General features: G+C 37.7%; 1 protein-coding gene across 2 annotated transcripts in view; it reads left to right on the plus strand.

The window, feature by feature from the left end:
- The window catches only part of LOC128891246 (ephrin-B2-like), a 102934-nt gene extending 91378 nt beyond the window's left edge, over positions 1–11556 (plus strand). For both annotated transcript variants that reach the window (XM_054150634.1, XM_054150633.1), the window contains exons 4-5: positions 4390–4686; positions 9659–11556. In XM_054150634.1, coding sequence (XP_054006609.1) covers positions 4390–4686; positions 9659–9816 — 455 coding nt within the window. In that variant the 3' untranslated portion in view covers positions 9817–11556. The remainder of the gene's footprint in view (positions 1–4389; positions 4687–9658) is intronic.
- Positions 11557–17579: the final 6023 nt, after the last annotated feature.

The following is a 17579-nucleotide window of genomic DNA, read 5'->3' on the forward strand; positions in this document are numbered from 1 at the left end:
GGTCTAGTTTGCTACGTCCCTTTTTATGATTCCATTGTTGCCCGGCGGCGGACTAACATGTGTTATCGGAAAAGCTTGAAACCATTCGAGTTTCCCGGTTCTTTCGGGCCGCTTGGTTTCTTCGAACCGCTCGATTCTATTCGGGTAGCTTGAAAAATTCAAGTTACTTGGTTTCCTTCGGGTAGCTTGAATCTTTCAAGCTACTCGGTTTTTTCAAGTACTCGACTCGCCTCGGAAATCGGGTCCCGGTTTGACTCGGCTTGAAAGCCGCTTGAATATTCGGTCTTTCCGGCAGCTCTAGCTGCGTGGCTATCGCGCGCGACCCTTGTGCTCTACGATTACTATCGTCGGCCACGAACCTCGAGAAATGTTAATCTCGCGGAAAACTTCAAACGCTCCTCGGTCTCGATGGCGAGAGACGTTTACGGAGGCAATTACCCTTGCGAAATCGAGGAATTAATTTTCAATTTTATTCCATGGGTAAATGCTGATCCTCGTCGGTCTTTGAGGGTTAGCTGATAAAAATGAATTTTCCTGAATGCGAAGGAGTCGATGCTTCCTTATGGAATATCCTAAATAACAATTTCCTTCCTTCGTTAAGTAAATATGTACTTTAGAATTCATTTTTGATATTATTGTACAACGGATAGTCCACTCTAGTCAGCCTTTACTCTATAATACACGTGTACATCATGCCTTTAATATATTCGAAAACTGTATTACCCCAACCACGAAATTAATAAACATGGAATTGAAATAATTGGAAAACGTAATTTGGAATACTTATTCTACACAAGTGCAAACTTTATACTAGATAGGTCTTCCTTGGTTAGACCAGGAAGCGTAAATAACAAAGTGCTACCGTCTCTTAAATATGTATAACTAAAATAACAATGAATGGCACATACTAGTATCTCGCTATAGCATTGTGTATTTTGATTTGATATGTAGGATAGGCTGGAATTTTGTAATTATTTTTCAAAAATTGTAATTAAATCCTTAACGCAATGGCTACCACGTATCACATATCATGTATGATATACATATGTCCAATACCAGCAACGCATGCGTGTCACATGTTCTATTTTATGTCGACACAAACAAATAGAGTATGAACTCTAGATCAGTATCACATTATACGTAACATACTATTCAAAATATTGAATTTGCCTATTCGGTACATTTATTTCTATACAGCAAGTACAGTCTATGTTAAATAAAATTGCTACCAATGTAGTTTATCTCGAAATCTTGCTAGTAGATCTTCTTTTTAGCCGACTTCGAATAGGAGGAGGTTACTCAATTCAATATGTATATTTTTTTTTTCACGTTTCTGTACATTACAATTGCCATGTCCTTTGAGTCTTCGACTAAGCCTTAAGAAGGTAGAATGCAATGGCTGATTTCGATCAGGATACTTAGCTTGGTACAAGATCTTAGCTCTTATAGCATTTTCTTCACACGCATCATAAATAATTATGATAACGTTGTTTCACTGTTACTGAACATCGTAATGAAAATGTAGCACCTTTCTCAATACGACTTTAACGTTTACCGAGATACTAAATAGACATTTCGTGTTGATGATTATTAATATTTAACAGGGAATTTGTTTACAGACATGACCTACCAACGTGAATAAAGTCGTGCTAAGAATCACGTTGACTAAGCGTATTTCCTAATAGAAGATTATTAATTTGAAGATATCTCAATAATTATTCATTTCAAGTCCCACTTCATGTAAATTTTGCTTTTTAAGCAAAATTTGATGATTTATCCGAATTCGAAAAGAAGTATTAGATATTCCATTTAAAAAACTGAAGGTGACCCTAATATCTCAATAAAAACGTAAGGTAATAAAAAACAGATTACATCACTGTATGTCCCCCTAGATACCATGCAACTTTAGTTTGAAACATTTTGTCGTACAACCTGTACCTTACGAGTTATTTGAGGTCGTCATGCTATAAGACTCACCCTGTATAATTCAACAGTCTCTTTAAATGCACAAGTTTCTCTATGATAAATGGACTACAGTAACATGATCCGGGATCGGATATCTCGTTGAGACAATGCTAATGCAACGATCAAACTTTTTTTATTATTACCGTTTTTGTTGTAAAACTGTTACCATCATATTCCTGACATTTTTCTGATTAAAATGAGACCAAATACGACGTAATTCGCAATATATTTACTAGATATTGTCTCACTGAAATAATCCCGGTGTTGGTCGCCATTTTCGCATATCGCTCCGTCCTCTTCTTCATTCGCTGTCCTTCTCTACACTCGAAGTTTGTTAGCAAAACATTAGAAGATACAATAACGACTGAAGGAGGCATGCAAAATCGGAGACCCAAAACATTGCACCGAGGTTTTTATGTGTTTACACTTGACACGAGTCAAGCGTCGAACATAGAAAAGGAGAGATAATGAAAGAGAAAGAGGTCCGAGAAAAAGAAAACACTCGACAGAAGCGTATCAATCGGTGAGGATCATATTACATCGGTGGTCGGGGCTACTCGGGCGAAACTACGGGCAAAAGAAATAAGAATGGGCTGACAGCGGAGGGGTGGGTATCTAAGAGACATACAGTGTCCCAGCCTAAATGATACAGAGCTCTAACTCCAAAACTATTGGCCGAATGCAAAATTTCAAATATGGAAATTGCGTGGTAAAATGGGCCTTGTGTTTCAATAAAAAATAAATATATAGTTCCATTTGAAAAACGAAACTTGACCATCATATCTCGTCAAATAACAAAGTTAACAAAAATTCCTTCTCGCTGAAACATGAGCCCCATTTTACCATGCAATTTCCATATTTGAAATTTTGCATTCGGCCAATAGTTTAGAAGTTAGCGCTCTGAAACACTTAGGTTGGGACACCCTGTATATGCTCCGACAGAAAGTTAAATCAAGTCTGATAATTTTAAATTTTGCGCCGCCTCCGAAAAGGTTTCATTGTATTTAATATAATGTAATTAATAATTTAATCAAATTCATCAAGAGCTGGTGAGTAATAATGCAGTTTATTATTATTTATCGTGTTTCATCTTTTAATCGATCAATTTTACACTCTTTTGGGGAATGTTTCGCTTTGACGTTACCCGGAAGTAAGAAAACCTGTTGCCCGCTCCAGCAAGTCATGATTGCAAACTCTCGTATCCAATTTTTACATCTCGGTATTTACGGTTATAACTGTAACATTCGGTATGTACAATTCTATTATTATATACGATCGTCATACGCTGTATAGCCGAATGATCGTCGGTGCGATTAAATAAAATTTAACGGCCGCAACCATAACCACGTCTATTTCGATTCGAGTGCCGCTTGAAAATACCGAACGGGTCCTGCAACACCGGTAATTGAAATCGATGGCAATTTCGCTGAGCCTGTTTATGGTCGTTAAGGCGACTACATTCGCGGTAGAAGCACTGAAAATTGCTCAAAATTCGAGTGCTATACGTATTAGTCTTCGAAATTTCTTTTCTTTTCATATTATTTCTTTGTTATATTATCTTTCACTTTTCTATATTATTTTTCAATGGGATAGTATACAATTGTGAATTAATTCATATTCACATTAACAGAAATTTTATTAATGTGTTAATGTTAATAGTATATTATTATTCTATCAGTTTTACGAAATAATTTCTTTGAAAATGTTCGGGATCTTTTCTTCTGCTTAGGACCTTACGCATTCTTGACACTAGCACATCACCTACCACGGCTTTGAGAAATGGCGTGAATTTTATAGATATTCTAGAAATTGTTGTCCTAAAAGTGTCGAAATACTCGTACTTGTTGGGCTTTTCACAACATAACGTACATTTATAGTCTAGTCTGAATCTATGGTACTCTTCGAGATTTATCTGCATGAATTGAAAATTCAACCGGTATAATATAAATTCTACAAATACATAGATTATACTTTAAGCAACAAAAAATATTATGATGTTCTCTTTCTTGTTAGAGTTTATCATACTTGCTATATTATAACTTCATACATGTACAATTCCAGAAAAGAATACTAAGGATAGAAACATCAAAGTTTAAAATGATATCTGTGTAAACTATAAATACATATTATACATTTTGAAACTTTTACCGTATTACGCATAATATGTATTATTTATTTATTGCTTTTAAACCGAATATGGTTTATACAGGGTGTCCTAAAAATGTTGGAGTTCCTTGAAAGGGGTGGTTCGGGAGGTGATTTGAAACAAGTTTTTCCTTTGCGAAAATGTCGGATGGGGCTTTGTTAAGCAGATATTAACGAAAAACCCGGACCAATCAGAGCGCGCGCATACCGTTGGAGCGCCAGATAAGAGCAGTGCAATAACCGAGAATGAGAATGTAATTTTTCTGTGTATCGTTGCAGCTGTAGCAGTGACCAGCAGCACCGTGCCTAGCAGCAGCTCGACCAGCACCGCAGTTTTGGGTGGAGGAGTGCCACCCCCGCCACCACCAAGCGTCCTCAAGGGGGGAGATCGATTCTACCCAGGGGGCAGCATTCATCATCATCACGATCATCATCAACCGGCCACGGCGGCGCCGACCCTGCCCCACGTGCCCCCTCCGGCTATCTACCCCGTGCATCCGCATCAGCCTCCGATTCACAATGGACCGCCGTCTTCCTCGCCGCCCAAGACCTCGATCGGCCAGAAGAAGAAGAACAGTACGTATACACACATCGCCTTGCCACCTGCTCCCTTTGCCGCGAAACGAGTTTCTCGATGCTCCTCGTGACCATTATCTCGGCCAACCGATTTTTCCCGCGACGCGCCTCTCCACCGCATTAATTGTACGAGGGGGCTGTCGAACCATCCGAATTTTCGGATACCTTTTTACCATTTATCGAGATGTGCCATCTTTTACCGTTTATCGGCTACGTGAACGTTGAAATCATTCCTCTCTACCAGGGGGATCGTATTCATACCGCTATGAGAATTCTAACTCCGTTTATTCGAGTATTCGTTTCAAGAAGTTGATACTTTTTTAGAGACAGCATTCGAGAACTATCTTTACGTTATTATTTAGTTGAATCATGATTATTTTTCGGCTTTTCAGCTAGCTTTGGATATCGAATTTGTCGGCAATTTAAGAAATTATCTAGTTTTATTAAAAGTTGTTATCATTTTATTTTTAAAAATTTATTTTCTCAAAGATTACAATACAAGAATGTTAGAGGAAGAGTGTGTCCGAATTCACAACGACCCGTACGGCTTGACTTATTTTGTTGGACTGAGGGTTATCGCTTTCTGTCCCTGCTAGGACCCCACCTCTCTTTCTGCTTTAAGGAAAAGCAGCCCTTTTTCTTCAAGACCTGAAAGTGACAATCGTTGCATTCCAATAAAAGTTATTGTATCAATGGTTTATAGCACATAAAGTGGGTATAGAATATATTCGTACACCGATCAAAAATTTTGAGGCAAATTGTATTTATATATTTTACATATTCTCGGAAATCTCTAAGATAGATATAGTCCAAACAACATTTACTAGTTAATATAATTTGTGAAGTTAACAAAAAAATGCGAAAAGTGGGTAAAAGTATAGAAGCAATAAGTATTTGTACAATTCTTATGACGAACCATTTACAGTAGAGTTTATAACATAACACGTTAGTTTATTGCTTCGTACAAATTAGAAAATATCAGATTTCCAGTAAAGTACTTTTAAAAAAAGCTCTAATAGAGGAATAGATGAGTATAAAATCAAAAGGAAATCCCACGAAGGAAGTTTTATATACTTATAAATTAATGTAAATTTCTTTTTTTTTAATGAAGTTTTAAAAATTAAACAGTTGTGCGAATACTTATTGCTTCAACATTTCTATCGATTAATTGGTTCTTCTTATTAATAATCCCAATTTACATAAATAGCTATTTTCTTTTGTACTCTATCTATTCTAGAGATTTTCGAGAATATGTAGAATGTCATGGTTTATAAAAAATAAATTAATAAATTACAATTGTACATAGTTTTTTTGGAAATTGATCGGTGTACGAATACTTTCTACATCCACTGTATGTTAAACAAGTTTTACCTGTGTATAGTATTGTATGTCCAGTTTTTGTGTGTTTCGAGAAAAAGAGGTTTAGAAATTTAAGCGTTTATCCAGACAAAATAATGAATTCTGAAGTATAGAATATTTAAAGAAAAATATAAGTTTAACAAATTTCTATGTTACATGAAAGTTTAATGTTTATGGAACATAAGGAAAAGAGCAACGAACATATATACTCATAAATTTGACAAAAATGGGACGTACGTCTGTTATAAGCTATCGATCATATGTGCTTCGTTTTTCACCACTCGTGGTTCGAATTTGTAGCATGATACTCTTTTAATCTAAAGGGCTTGTCGTTTTTCATATCTATCGATGAATGGTGTGGTGTGTAGCTGTGTAAACTATACTAACCAATACAATACATCCAACTATCGTATATTCAATTTATTCGGAGGATCTCCTACATTTATCTTCCGCAATCTAAAGCATATTTCCAATAATTCCTCGTATCGATAACACCATATGGATAGCTATTACAAAACCTGTTATTTCAGAAGGTAATTTATCTCTTTTTAACCACAAACTTGATAGGTCTCTATCAGCGCCACTTCCATCCAATACAACCGAATGTTTCCCGTGTAATTTGCTTTGCTTTCCAATTCTCACGTTCTTTATCAACTACATTACATTGCAGTAGTGTATACCGAAAATTGCTTAGTTTCAATAGGGTATATAAATTTTGGCCGAAACCAACGATTCTTCCATACCGCTCTTCAGAATCTGTCGATCGACCTCGCGATTATTATATCCACTAATTTCTTGTCAACAAGTCTAAATTAACTCGTCGCGAGCTAGACCTTCATCTGCCATCTCGAATCAACGTTTCTTGTACGAAGTGTCTATAGTTATCGCGAATCTTTTCCACGAACGATTATTCCATTGACTTCGCGACGTGTAGTGTAATTATCGAAAACGGAAGCCTCCATAATGAAAGGAATCGGAGACGGTGTCGGGTAAATGGTGTACGTAAAGGATTTCTCGCCAATCCCCTGGCGACAGGTTGGTGTACCGTGTTTGGGATTGCGTCGGCAGCGGTTTAAGGTGTCTTTAATCGTTGCTTCCTTTTTGCCGGGCTGATAATTATTACTTTATACCGGAATTACTGTTGCATAAAATTAAGATAAACCACTCGTCCACGGACGACTTTGCCGCTCGTTATCTTATGTAAATCTTTCTTTCAAAGGCAGAATTGCCGGTTTGCGTCGTGGTTCGTTATTAGCGCGACGTAATTGATATTTCTCCTTTTCGAGGTACGGTGTGCATAGTCGCGTTGATCGGTCTTCTTCTTGTGTCCCTGTCCGCCATGATAGATTAGACGAGACGACCGTCTTTAGATTGTTCCAGTCATTAAATTACCGTTATGTAGTTGAACGGTGACGGTTCATTGCGTGCCGAACAATCATTTTACGTAATTCATTCGGCTTATCGGTCGGTCGCATTAAGTCAGATAAAGTAAATAACGAGCGAATAAATTTTAATGAGGTTTAAAATTTTATCGTCCCTCGTACCTTGTTCAACTTATTACGGGCGGGCCCGATGCCTCCAGTAAAATTACTTTGGAATGAGCGATTATTAAAAGCGTGCATTGGTGTGGAACATGCGAAAAGAAGCGACACACCTCGTGGCGCATTGATGTCCTTGTAAGATACATTGTTTTGCACGAATATTTTCTAAATCAAAGCAATCCAGGATGATATAAATACTCCTCGGTATGTAATTGAATGCTAATTTGGTCGAAAGGTTGATTATTTCGACGTTTCAATTAAAAGATGCTTTCTTCCGGAATAATAAATGTACTTTAATAACCATCGGTGTTGAACACGTAGTAAAGTCATAAGGATTTCTCAATACAAATAAATCAAAAGAAATTAATTAATTATTAAGTAAATTGTGTAAAATATTCAAAAAGATCCATGTGAATTCTCTAATTTCGTTCATCTTTACGTGTTTACATTACTTAGATAAACAACGTGTAAAAAGTTCAAGTTAAGAGTATATAAAATTATTTTAAGAAAATAAAACATTTTCAAATGCAAATATGAATTTCATAGAAATCAATGTTAAAATGTATCGAAGAAGTAATAATTATATATTAACCTCTTCGGTAAATAAATTTGTACAAAAGTAATAAAATTACGAAACATTAATATGAGAAGTAAACAACATAATAAAATTTTAAATAATACACACGGTAACGAAAATAAAGAACTGTATTGCCAAAATAAGAAAGACACTACTTACAAGAAACAGAAAATAGTAATCTCAATAATATTAATGGAAAATTGATGAAAAGGGTTATGGATATTACACAAGCAAAATATTATTCCAATGGTAAAATTATTATTTAATTCTACTTAAGTTTAAAAAATATCGCTTCTTTTCGCAATTTTACTTAAGTTTAAAAAATATGGTCATAGATGTCGACAGCAAAAATCTCGATTTGCTTCAGTTCTAAGTAGAAAAAACTCAGCGTTTGATGGATTGCTAGCGTCGCCGCAAATGGAGCGCGAGATGGAGAATTCCAAAGAGAGAAATTTTAATGGATTAAAAGAGACACTTCGCCCGCGCGCGTGCCAGATGGAGAACAGTCGAACGGAAAGGAGAATTCAATTCGACGATCTCTCGACAACCATCTGTCGTCGTCGACTCGGTGCTCGCCCTTCTTATGTCGACACCTATGATAATTTCACTTCGAAATGCACCGCTGATGCTCGCATTTGCATTTTACCGATAGGCAGCGCGATCATTAACGAGTCCCGATGTTGGATCTCACCACGTCTGAGTGTTCGTGTTCCCAATCTGTCGAGCCTGAAATCACAGATGGGAAAAATTCTTGTGTAAATAAAAAGTTTCGAATAACAAATGAAAGATTGACAGCGTTTTGGTCCGTCATTTGTCCTACCAAAATTACAATCCGATATTTAAAATGAATTTATATTGCGTCTGAAATGGTTATATACAAGTAATTGTAAAGCAGTAGGTACAGAGACAATTAAATCTCTCCTACAAATTTTTATTTTCTATGTTATTTACAAAAACATTAACATGGTATTCCAATAATAATGTAGCGTATAGTCATATAAATTTCCAAATCAAAATACATCGTAATCGAGGTTAAGTTTCAAAATAACATTTTTAGGTGTATGTACTTCCATAGGTATATTTTATTCTTACACATATTTTCTTTACGCATGTATAGAAAAGAAATTCGGTAATAATAATAATAATAAATATAGATTGTAACAAAATTACCGTGCCCTTTATCCAGATCTCAACTTCATACTTAAAAAATCGCACGATACTCGAATGAACTTTATTACTCGTAAAAAATATTTGTCTAAACATTCTATAAAAACATGACCCTGATATTTAATGAATTAATTCCCTATCATCGAATCAATTATCGAGGAGCATCCTCTCGTTTTTATCCTTCATAATGTTTTACTTATTAAACACACCTATGTCATGCAGAGAAGAAAAGAATCGACCAATAAACATTGGCTGATGTGTTTTCGTTTCTCGCGTGGTATACGAAAAATGTCTTCCTTTCGATAATCGATGTTGTTTGTGCCAACAGAGGAATATTCGGACCATCCGAACGAAGTAGTGAAGAACGAAGAATTGACCTACAACGGGGCGAGTTCCAGCCGGGTTGAGAATTGGTACAGCCAGCTGGCGATGATGCTGACTGGAAGCCTGCTGATCAGCGCAATCCTGCCGCAGTTATTGCGGTGAAGCGACGGCACCACCGACGAGAACGTATACCCCAATACGTCGAAACCCCTTTTTCTGTGATTATCCTACGTTTAATTAATTTCTTGAGGCAGCGCGTGTAAACCCCGCGCACTGCCGTCCCTCGATCGTGAAAATAAAACGCGCACCACTTACGGTCGGACTGCCTCGAGAGAGAGAGAACGAGAAAGCTTAATCGGAAGGAAAAGAAACGGAAGGTAACGGTAAAGCAAAAATGAATAAAATAAAACGAGGTGGTTAGGGAAAGAGTAAACAAAAGAATAAGGAAGATCGACGTAAAAACCAACGTCGAGAGAAGAGAGATACGCACGGCACACGAGCAGCAACGCCATATTAACTATTCAATCGAAGAAAGAAGACGAAGACGTTAGATAGTAAGATTTACAAAGACGAAGAACGACGAAACAGAGGAGAAAAAACGCTACTACTAGACACTATTATAGTATGCCCACTATTATCACTACTATAAATGGTAGTCGTATTGGTTGTCCTTCTTATCATTACGCTAATTCTAGATATTTATTCGAAATACGAGAAAAATGAACGAAGTCGTGGACAGTGTGCTAACTATCCTCCCGGCGAGAAAACGCGGCGATGAACGTTCGTCGGAGAAATATGAAAGTTCTTCTGGATGTCTCGTTCGCGCAAGAAATTCGATATTGTCGTACGACTGACTGCTAGACGTTGATAAACGGGCGGTCCTTAATCATGATCACCGATCGTTCATCCAAATATTGCAAATGGCAATTAAGATGGCGATAAAAGCAGCCATTCGAGATCGGTCTCGCCATGATGTTTTGTTTCGAAATGCTCTCGATATCATGCCCATCCAGATCTTTTGCAATTTACCGAGCATTAAATTGAACGCAAATTGCGACTAGTTATGGGAATAGATTAGAACGACTAATTGGGACCACACACGTTTACGATTTATCGTATAACGAGTCGTACGACCAGTTCCAACGAGGCGCGACGGTATCAACTCAGACTTACACATATAATAACCTGTTCTACGACAAATCTTGCCAAAAGTAGAATGGCTGATCTTCGCAAAGAGTAGTAATTCCTTGATTTTAACATTCTCTTGTTACTAAACAACTTTTGTAATGAAAATAATGGAGAAAATGGTGCAAAAATTAAAATTTAAACAGAAATAGTTCTAATTCTAATATGAATAATCCTAATATGAATTGCCAATGGCCAATTGGATTATAATATTTATTTAAAAATATTGAGATTAATGGGCAAATACTGAGTTGTTTTGACCAATAGGAAACATTTTTACAGATTTAATATTATTTATTTCTCTTGACTTGATTTCCCGTTAGAAAACTTCAATCTCGTTTGCAACGTGTTTCTGGAGCAGTATATCGTAAAGTCAGATTACATGAATATGTATTTCAACGATGTCTGAAAATAATTGTTTACCATATTCTCGAAGAAATATTTTCATTTCATATTTCGAAGAATTTTGTGATCTTTGTCAAAGATCCTTTCTAAACTATGCAACTAGTGCATCATGCATAGACAATATCGAACTAGCGACATCGTAGGATTATATTTTTCAGTCAAAATTGTACAATCTAAGATGACTCTCTTTGCTGAATGTTTAAAATATGGAAAGAAGATTGATACGTCGTTATCCGATGTTCTTACAGTACGGCAGATTTTGTGGTAGCGGTGGACAACAAAAATCATACGATAAATCGTTGAGTCGAAGTCGAATAATGTGCTTGACCGGGAATCCACAAAACCCAATCCCTACAAAATTCATCGAAGACATTTTACTAGATTTGCCCGTGATGTCCAAACTTATCGTCTGCCTGGAAAATTAATTAAGTAACGAATATTTTAACGATCAAAAAATTGTTTCTTTTTCGCAAGACAAAGTGAAATGCAGCAATGGAATTAAACAACGACATCATGGACGAAGGACCGTTCGAGCCGCGTTGGTGATCGCGAGCAGGATAATTAGCACGCGTGTAAATAAATTCCTAATGAATATGTACAAGTGGCTCCTATCCCCCTAACACGGGGTAGGAGGATTTAAGAGAGTGCCGTATACTAGGTAAAATCTTATTATATGACACACGAAAGAGTGCGATAAGGCGTGAGTGAAAATGTAAGAGTGCGTGTGTTGGGAGACGCGTGTGTACCAGAACACGAGGATTGCCCATTGAATTGTGAGTGTCATAAAAATGAACTGTGTAACGTGCGACGAGCTTTTTGTTAAGTTCCGATCCACGGTTTCTCGAAAAACCGTGACGCTATTCGATGAACGAGTGAAGTTTCGTCGACCTGTCGAGAAATTCCGATATTCCTCGCTTTGCTCGGAAATCGTCGAAAAAAAAACGAGCGAGGAGGAGCGTAAGAAAGCATGATTAATGCGTGAAAGAGAGACTGGTCGCGGAGCGAGAAACGAAAAATGAAATTTTTGTATTATAGTTGTACATTACCGAACTCTATCTATAGATCTGTATTATATTTATTATCCGCTATCATTACGCTACGAATAATCACAACTCGATATTCTATATTTACTAGTAAAAATATCAAATTTCAATAGCGAATAAATTACGTATTCGGCGGGGTAAAACGACATGACGCGAGCATTAACGATGAGTTCACGCCCCCCTGTCATCATCGGATCATCATCCACCGTTCGTTGTTTTCTTCTTCTTTTAGTTTTCCTCGTATACGTTGCTCGAACCAGCGCTAGATTAAGACTGTGTAGATTCTTGAATCGTTATTTATTATTACATTTTTAACCAAAATAATTTGTCAAAACAAGCAGCTGGTAGTTTGCTATCCAAACATGTATCATCGGAAACGAGTGTTGATTCTCGATAATAGATACAATAAATAAAAAAAAATACTACAAAGAACTCATATTCTTTTCGAGTAGTTCAAAAATGTAATAATGTAAAGATTTGCTCTACTTTCTACCGTATGGACATAATGTCGTTATAGGTCGAATTTACCGGAAGTCCTTTCGTTGTAATATAGTACACAGTAACCCAAGGGTTAATCTCTGTAAACCTTCTGCGCTGTAGGCTCAAAAGGCTTTGCCTTAATCCAGCCCTGGTTCCAACCAATCGGCCATGCGATCGTCGGTTCCAATTGTATCGTCCTTCGTACTACATCGTTCTCTTCGGTCTTTGTTGCCTCTGTTGTTTTTTTTTTTCATACTCTATTTATTGTCCGCTGTTACGCAGATACTTCGTTTCCATACAGCGTACCAACAGTACGTACGCGCGTGCAGGTCGCATTTATTTGTAAAACGTACGGGATTACATGTATACATGCACGGGTGGTCACACGATCGTTACACGCAACGCCGCTCGGAGCTGTCCCCACGTACGCCCTATTCGCGAACGTTGAAGTTCCGTTTACGATGCGATGGCAGTCAATTGTCATGAAAGCTTGTCAATACGCGTCTACTGCCGACGATCAACCGGATCTACATTTCTGCCGAACGCAGTACTGCCAATAGTCATAGCAAACGTCAAGTATCTCGAATCGAATCGCGCGACGACATCATTGCCACGACAATGCATCACGTGTCACGCGTCGTTGTCCTATAAACGTTATTCCAAACTTCAAATCACGTTACTGCCAATACGGGATTGGTCGTTCTCGCATCTGTCACGCGCGCCTCCCTCTGGAATGCGAAATCGTCGTTCGTACCATACGTTGTACGGAACTGCCTCTCTTCGTGATAGACAAAATGGGACCTTTAGTTATCATGAACGGAGGATCGGCCAAGAATTTCTTCTCGGGACTGGTCGAACTCAAATAATAGATACGATAACGAGTATCTCGTGTCGAACGCCTATCGATGTGTCCGATGCTAATAAAACTTGCAATTAGTTATATTTTTCATTATATTTTTGCGAAGATAATATTAATTAATTTGTGAGGTTTTTTTTTTTTAAATATAGTACATATAGAATTGTACAGCGATTCGTTGCTATTAATATTTACATGAGTGTTACAGTTAAAATCGTGAACTACAGTGAATCTATACATTGAATATGTTCGCGTTATAACTGTAACATACATATAAATAGCATCTTTCATAAGTTCTACTATAACTGTATCTATTTGGAGAATATCCTACTGCTAGTTTCGGTCTTGATACAGTCACGTGATCTTGTTTATCTCGCTGTCAGGATATAATTAAAAATACTTCGTGTAAGGTCTGTCGAGCCTACGTTCGGCAAGAAAATTTCATTAACCTATCGGCAATACTCTCGTAAAGACGCATTAAAGAGTAGAAAAGCGTTTCGAGCCCATTAGTAGTCACGTCGATACGCATGCGGCACGGCCTTATAGTCCGACCACCCGATTTTTGTTTTCACAGCTCCCAACCGAGTAGACGGTTACTCGAGCCGACGAAACACAAACAAGTAGGTGATTCCCGATGGAGTATCGCTAACGATTCGATCGAAGAGCGAGATGTTTCTGTAACAAATTTCGCGCGATTGACCGTAATTGACGAATGTTTGTACTGCTATTCCGCAACGGCGAGCATAAATTGTAATCGATGCGACGAGCGTAGTGCTTGGATGTCATTGTGAACGGAGCTTAAAGCGTATACGATTATTTCCGGCGTAAAAAGAAACGTGCGTACGATGGCTGAAGATCGTTCGAGGACACAAGGAAAAGAAGAACGGCGAGCAGAAGTTGTCGTCCCGCGTTGGCCAAGGGAAAGAGATCAATTGAACGGCAACTAGAGTAACGAATTATTGTAAATACGAGTGTGCGGAGAGAGATAGGTATATCGTATGAGGCAGAACGAGAGAGTACGAGAGAAAAAGAGACCCCCTAATTCCGAATCGTAGATAATAAAAAAAAAAAAATGAAATGTATCCTGAAGGCTGCTCGATTGACCGACTCGTTTTCATTGTTCATTGATGGTTCATCGCCCTTAATACTGCGCCGACAAATCGGTGGAAAATCAATGACAACGATCAGCCGGAAAAAATGTTGAAAGGGAACGTCGGAAATTGAATGCGTGTATAATGTTATCCATTACAGTATTGTAAGCCTAAGTATTACATGCCTCCGATCCAACGTCTGTTTGTCTGTCTGTCCGTTCGCCTGTCTGTTTACACAATTTGTACTTCTACGCCCCCCACACCCCTATGTGTTAATCGCAATAGCAATCCGTAATCGTACCGAGCGATCGATGAAAGGGTAGCAGTCGCGACGATACTCGTGTCCACGGTTCGCACTTGTTTTCCTTTCGTTTTGTTATGTCAACGAGGTTACACTTTTTTCTTTGTTTAGTTTCTCTAGTCGTAGAATTGTTCAGACCGCTGACCAACCCGCAAATCGAAAACCCAAAGACAATCACCTGCACATTGTAAAGCGTTCGAAACGCCTCAGCGTATATCAGTTGTCTATAGCGTCACGAACCACCCCTAGATGTTGTTCGTTACCCTCACAGTAGGAGCATTCACGCGATTGTATTGTATGTACAAAATGTTCTCGTTACAACTTCGCTTTGCGGGTCTCAGAGTTTTGTTTCGCAGACGGACGCGCACTATACAAAGCGCGGTTTTACGTTTCGATAATACGATGATGCGATCAACGATACATAGCAGCAGTTGCAGCCTCGAATCGTGGACGTATCGAAGGACTGCACCAAGCGCGAACGAATCACCGATCGTCTCGATAGCGAATTTAATCAGACCAACGGAAATCCGTAAACGATTTACATAAATGCAATAGCAATGCAGCAAAGTTACATAGATCCATGTGAATGGTACTCATTCTTACGGACGATAGGTGAATACAGTATAACAATAATATAGACTCGAACTATCGATAGAAAATAGACAAGGTCACTCACTGCAATTCATTTTTATTTTCTTTCCTTCTTTTTGTTTCGACCCGATCCATTCCAAAGCACCCCATCCACACCAGTCACCGATCACGTGAAGCTCTGCTCCTCGAAACATATTCTTTTAACCCTGGTAAATTTGGCCAATATAGTCGACATTGGAGAACGATTCTTTTTTCTTGGATTATTTCATGCGTCGACTCAAAACATGAAATAATGTTTTGCCTGGAAATAAAGTTCTACCGATTCTTGCAAAAATTTGCTAAAAAATAGTCAATAACGACAAGTAGGAGCACTCTTGAATATCAAAACTATGAATAGAGCTGGATTAAAAAACTTTACCGAAAAAGTCGGTAACGTCAAACGCGCACAATGTGGATATTATCTGACTCCTTTTGGCTAGCTGAATACATAGATGAACAAAGCTTTCATCGTTGAACATTTCTTATAAAATAATGTAATATTCAGTTTCTTTAAATGAGAAGGTCGTATTCGAGAGGCATTCGTAACTTCCAACCCGGAATTGGGGTGGATTCAACATCTTTAGACATAATTTTGATCCATAACGTATACGTTTCAAAAGTGTTTTAAAAAGAAACCCCGGGGTAGTTCAAATTTATGAAAACAATTTTTAAATTGAAAATCAAGTAATGGAATGAATTTAGCGATTGAATCTCTCTAGTAAAAAATTGTTTACGTTATTTAATTTAGCGCACAAAATTACGCGGGAGAACGTTTAAAAGATATCATTTTTCAATGTCGGACGTATTAGTCAAATTTTGTCTCAACTACGAACAGAGATAAGCATCGTCTGAAGTATTTAAATGGTTATTGCAAAGTATATGTAGATATTCGATATTAGAGAATTAAAGACACGGATAATCTCGACGGATGCGATTGTACCGCCGAGCAGTTAATTAAATCGCGTGTTGAGGGTTTAGCCTTTATCCATTAATCGCGTACACGCGTGCCTGCAGCACGGTTTCGAATATATCCGCGAAGAACAAAACGAGGAACAGGTTTCACGTTTGATTTCAAAGACGTCCCTAGTCCCACCACAGCCACCACTGCGATTTTTATTATTCGTTTTCGCTATTTCATTGTGTTATCCTCTCGTGTGCGTGTTCAGGAACAATGTCAAAGAGGGTTAGAGGTCTTCATGGAAGATACCAACACGTACTCTCGTTGCGTACGCGAAGGACTTGTTCCTCTCTTCTCAAGACAGAGGGTAAAGAAACTGAATCGAAACTAAGTAACGAGAAAAGTAAAAGAAAAAAAAAAAGAACAGTAAAAGCATGAGAATCGATTATATCCACCGCGTCGAATCGACACGGCCGCGGATTATTGAGCGTAAAAAGGGATCGAGATGATTTCGTAGGTACGTCGTTGTAAATATAAATGAAAGATTACGATCAATAACGATAACACGATGAAATTTATATTAAAATGCATAGCAAGTAACGAGGATAGGTTTCTAATATCGATTTATTATAAAAGTGAATGTACGTTGATGTCTAAGATTTTTAACAAAATGGAAACACACGAAGTGGTTATTATTAAAGTATGATTATTACTCATAACCGAGAACACAAGTACTAATTAAACGAGAACGTTTGAATACAGAACCACACTTTTTAGCCAGGTCATGAATTCTCTCACGTTGCATATATTAATTTTGTAACAGGTACATTACATGACACAATACAATCGCGATCACAGAAGACATACGGGGCGCCGCGTTATTGCAGCACCGTGTATATTTTTCCTTCAAGACACACGATACATTCGCTCGTAATCGAACGTAGTTTACGATATACGTAGTTTCGATCCATTAATCCATATGCAATAGACAGTCATTTTTTGAAATTAATCTTGTGCACTCCTCTAGCGCCTTTAC

The sequence above is a fragment of the Hylaeus anthracinus genome, unplaced genomic scaffold (genome assembly GCF_026225885.1).
Source record: "Hylaeus anthracinus isolate JK02 unplaced genomic scaffold, UHH_iyHylAnth1.0_haploid 12001, whole genome shotgun sequence".
NCBI classification, from domain to species: Eukaryota; Metazoa; Arthropoda; class Insecta; order Hymenoptera; family Colletidae; genus Hylaeus; species Hylaeus anthracinus.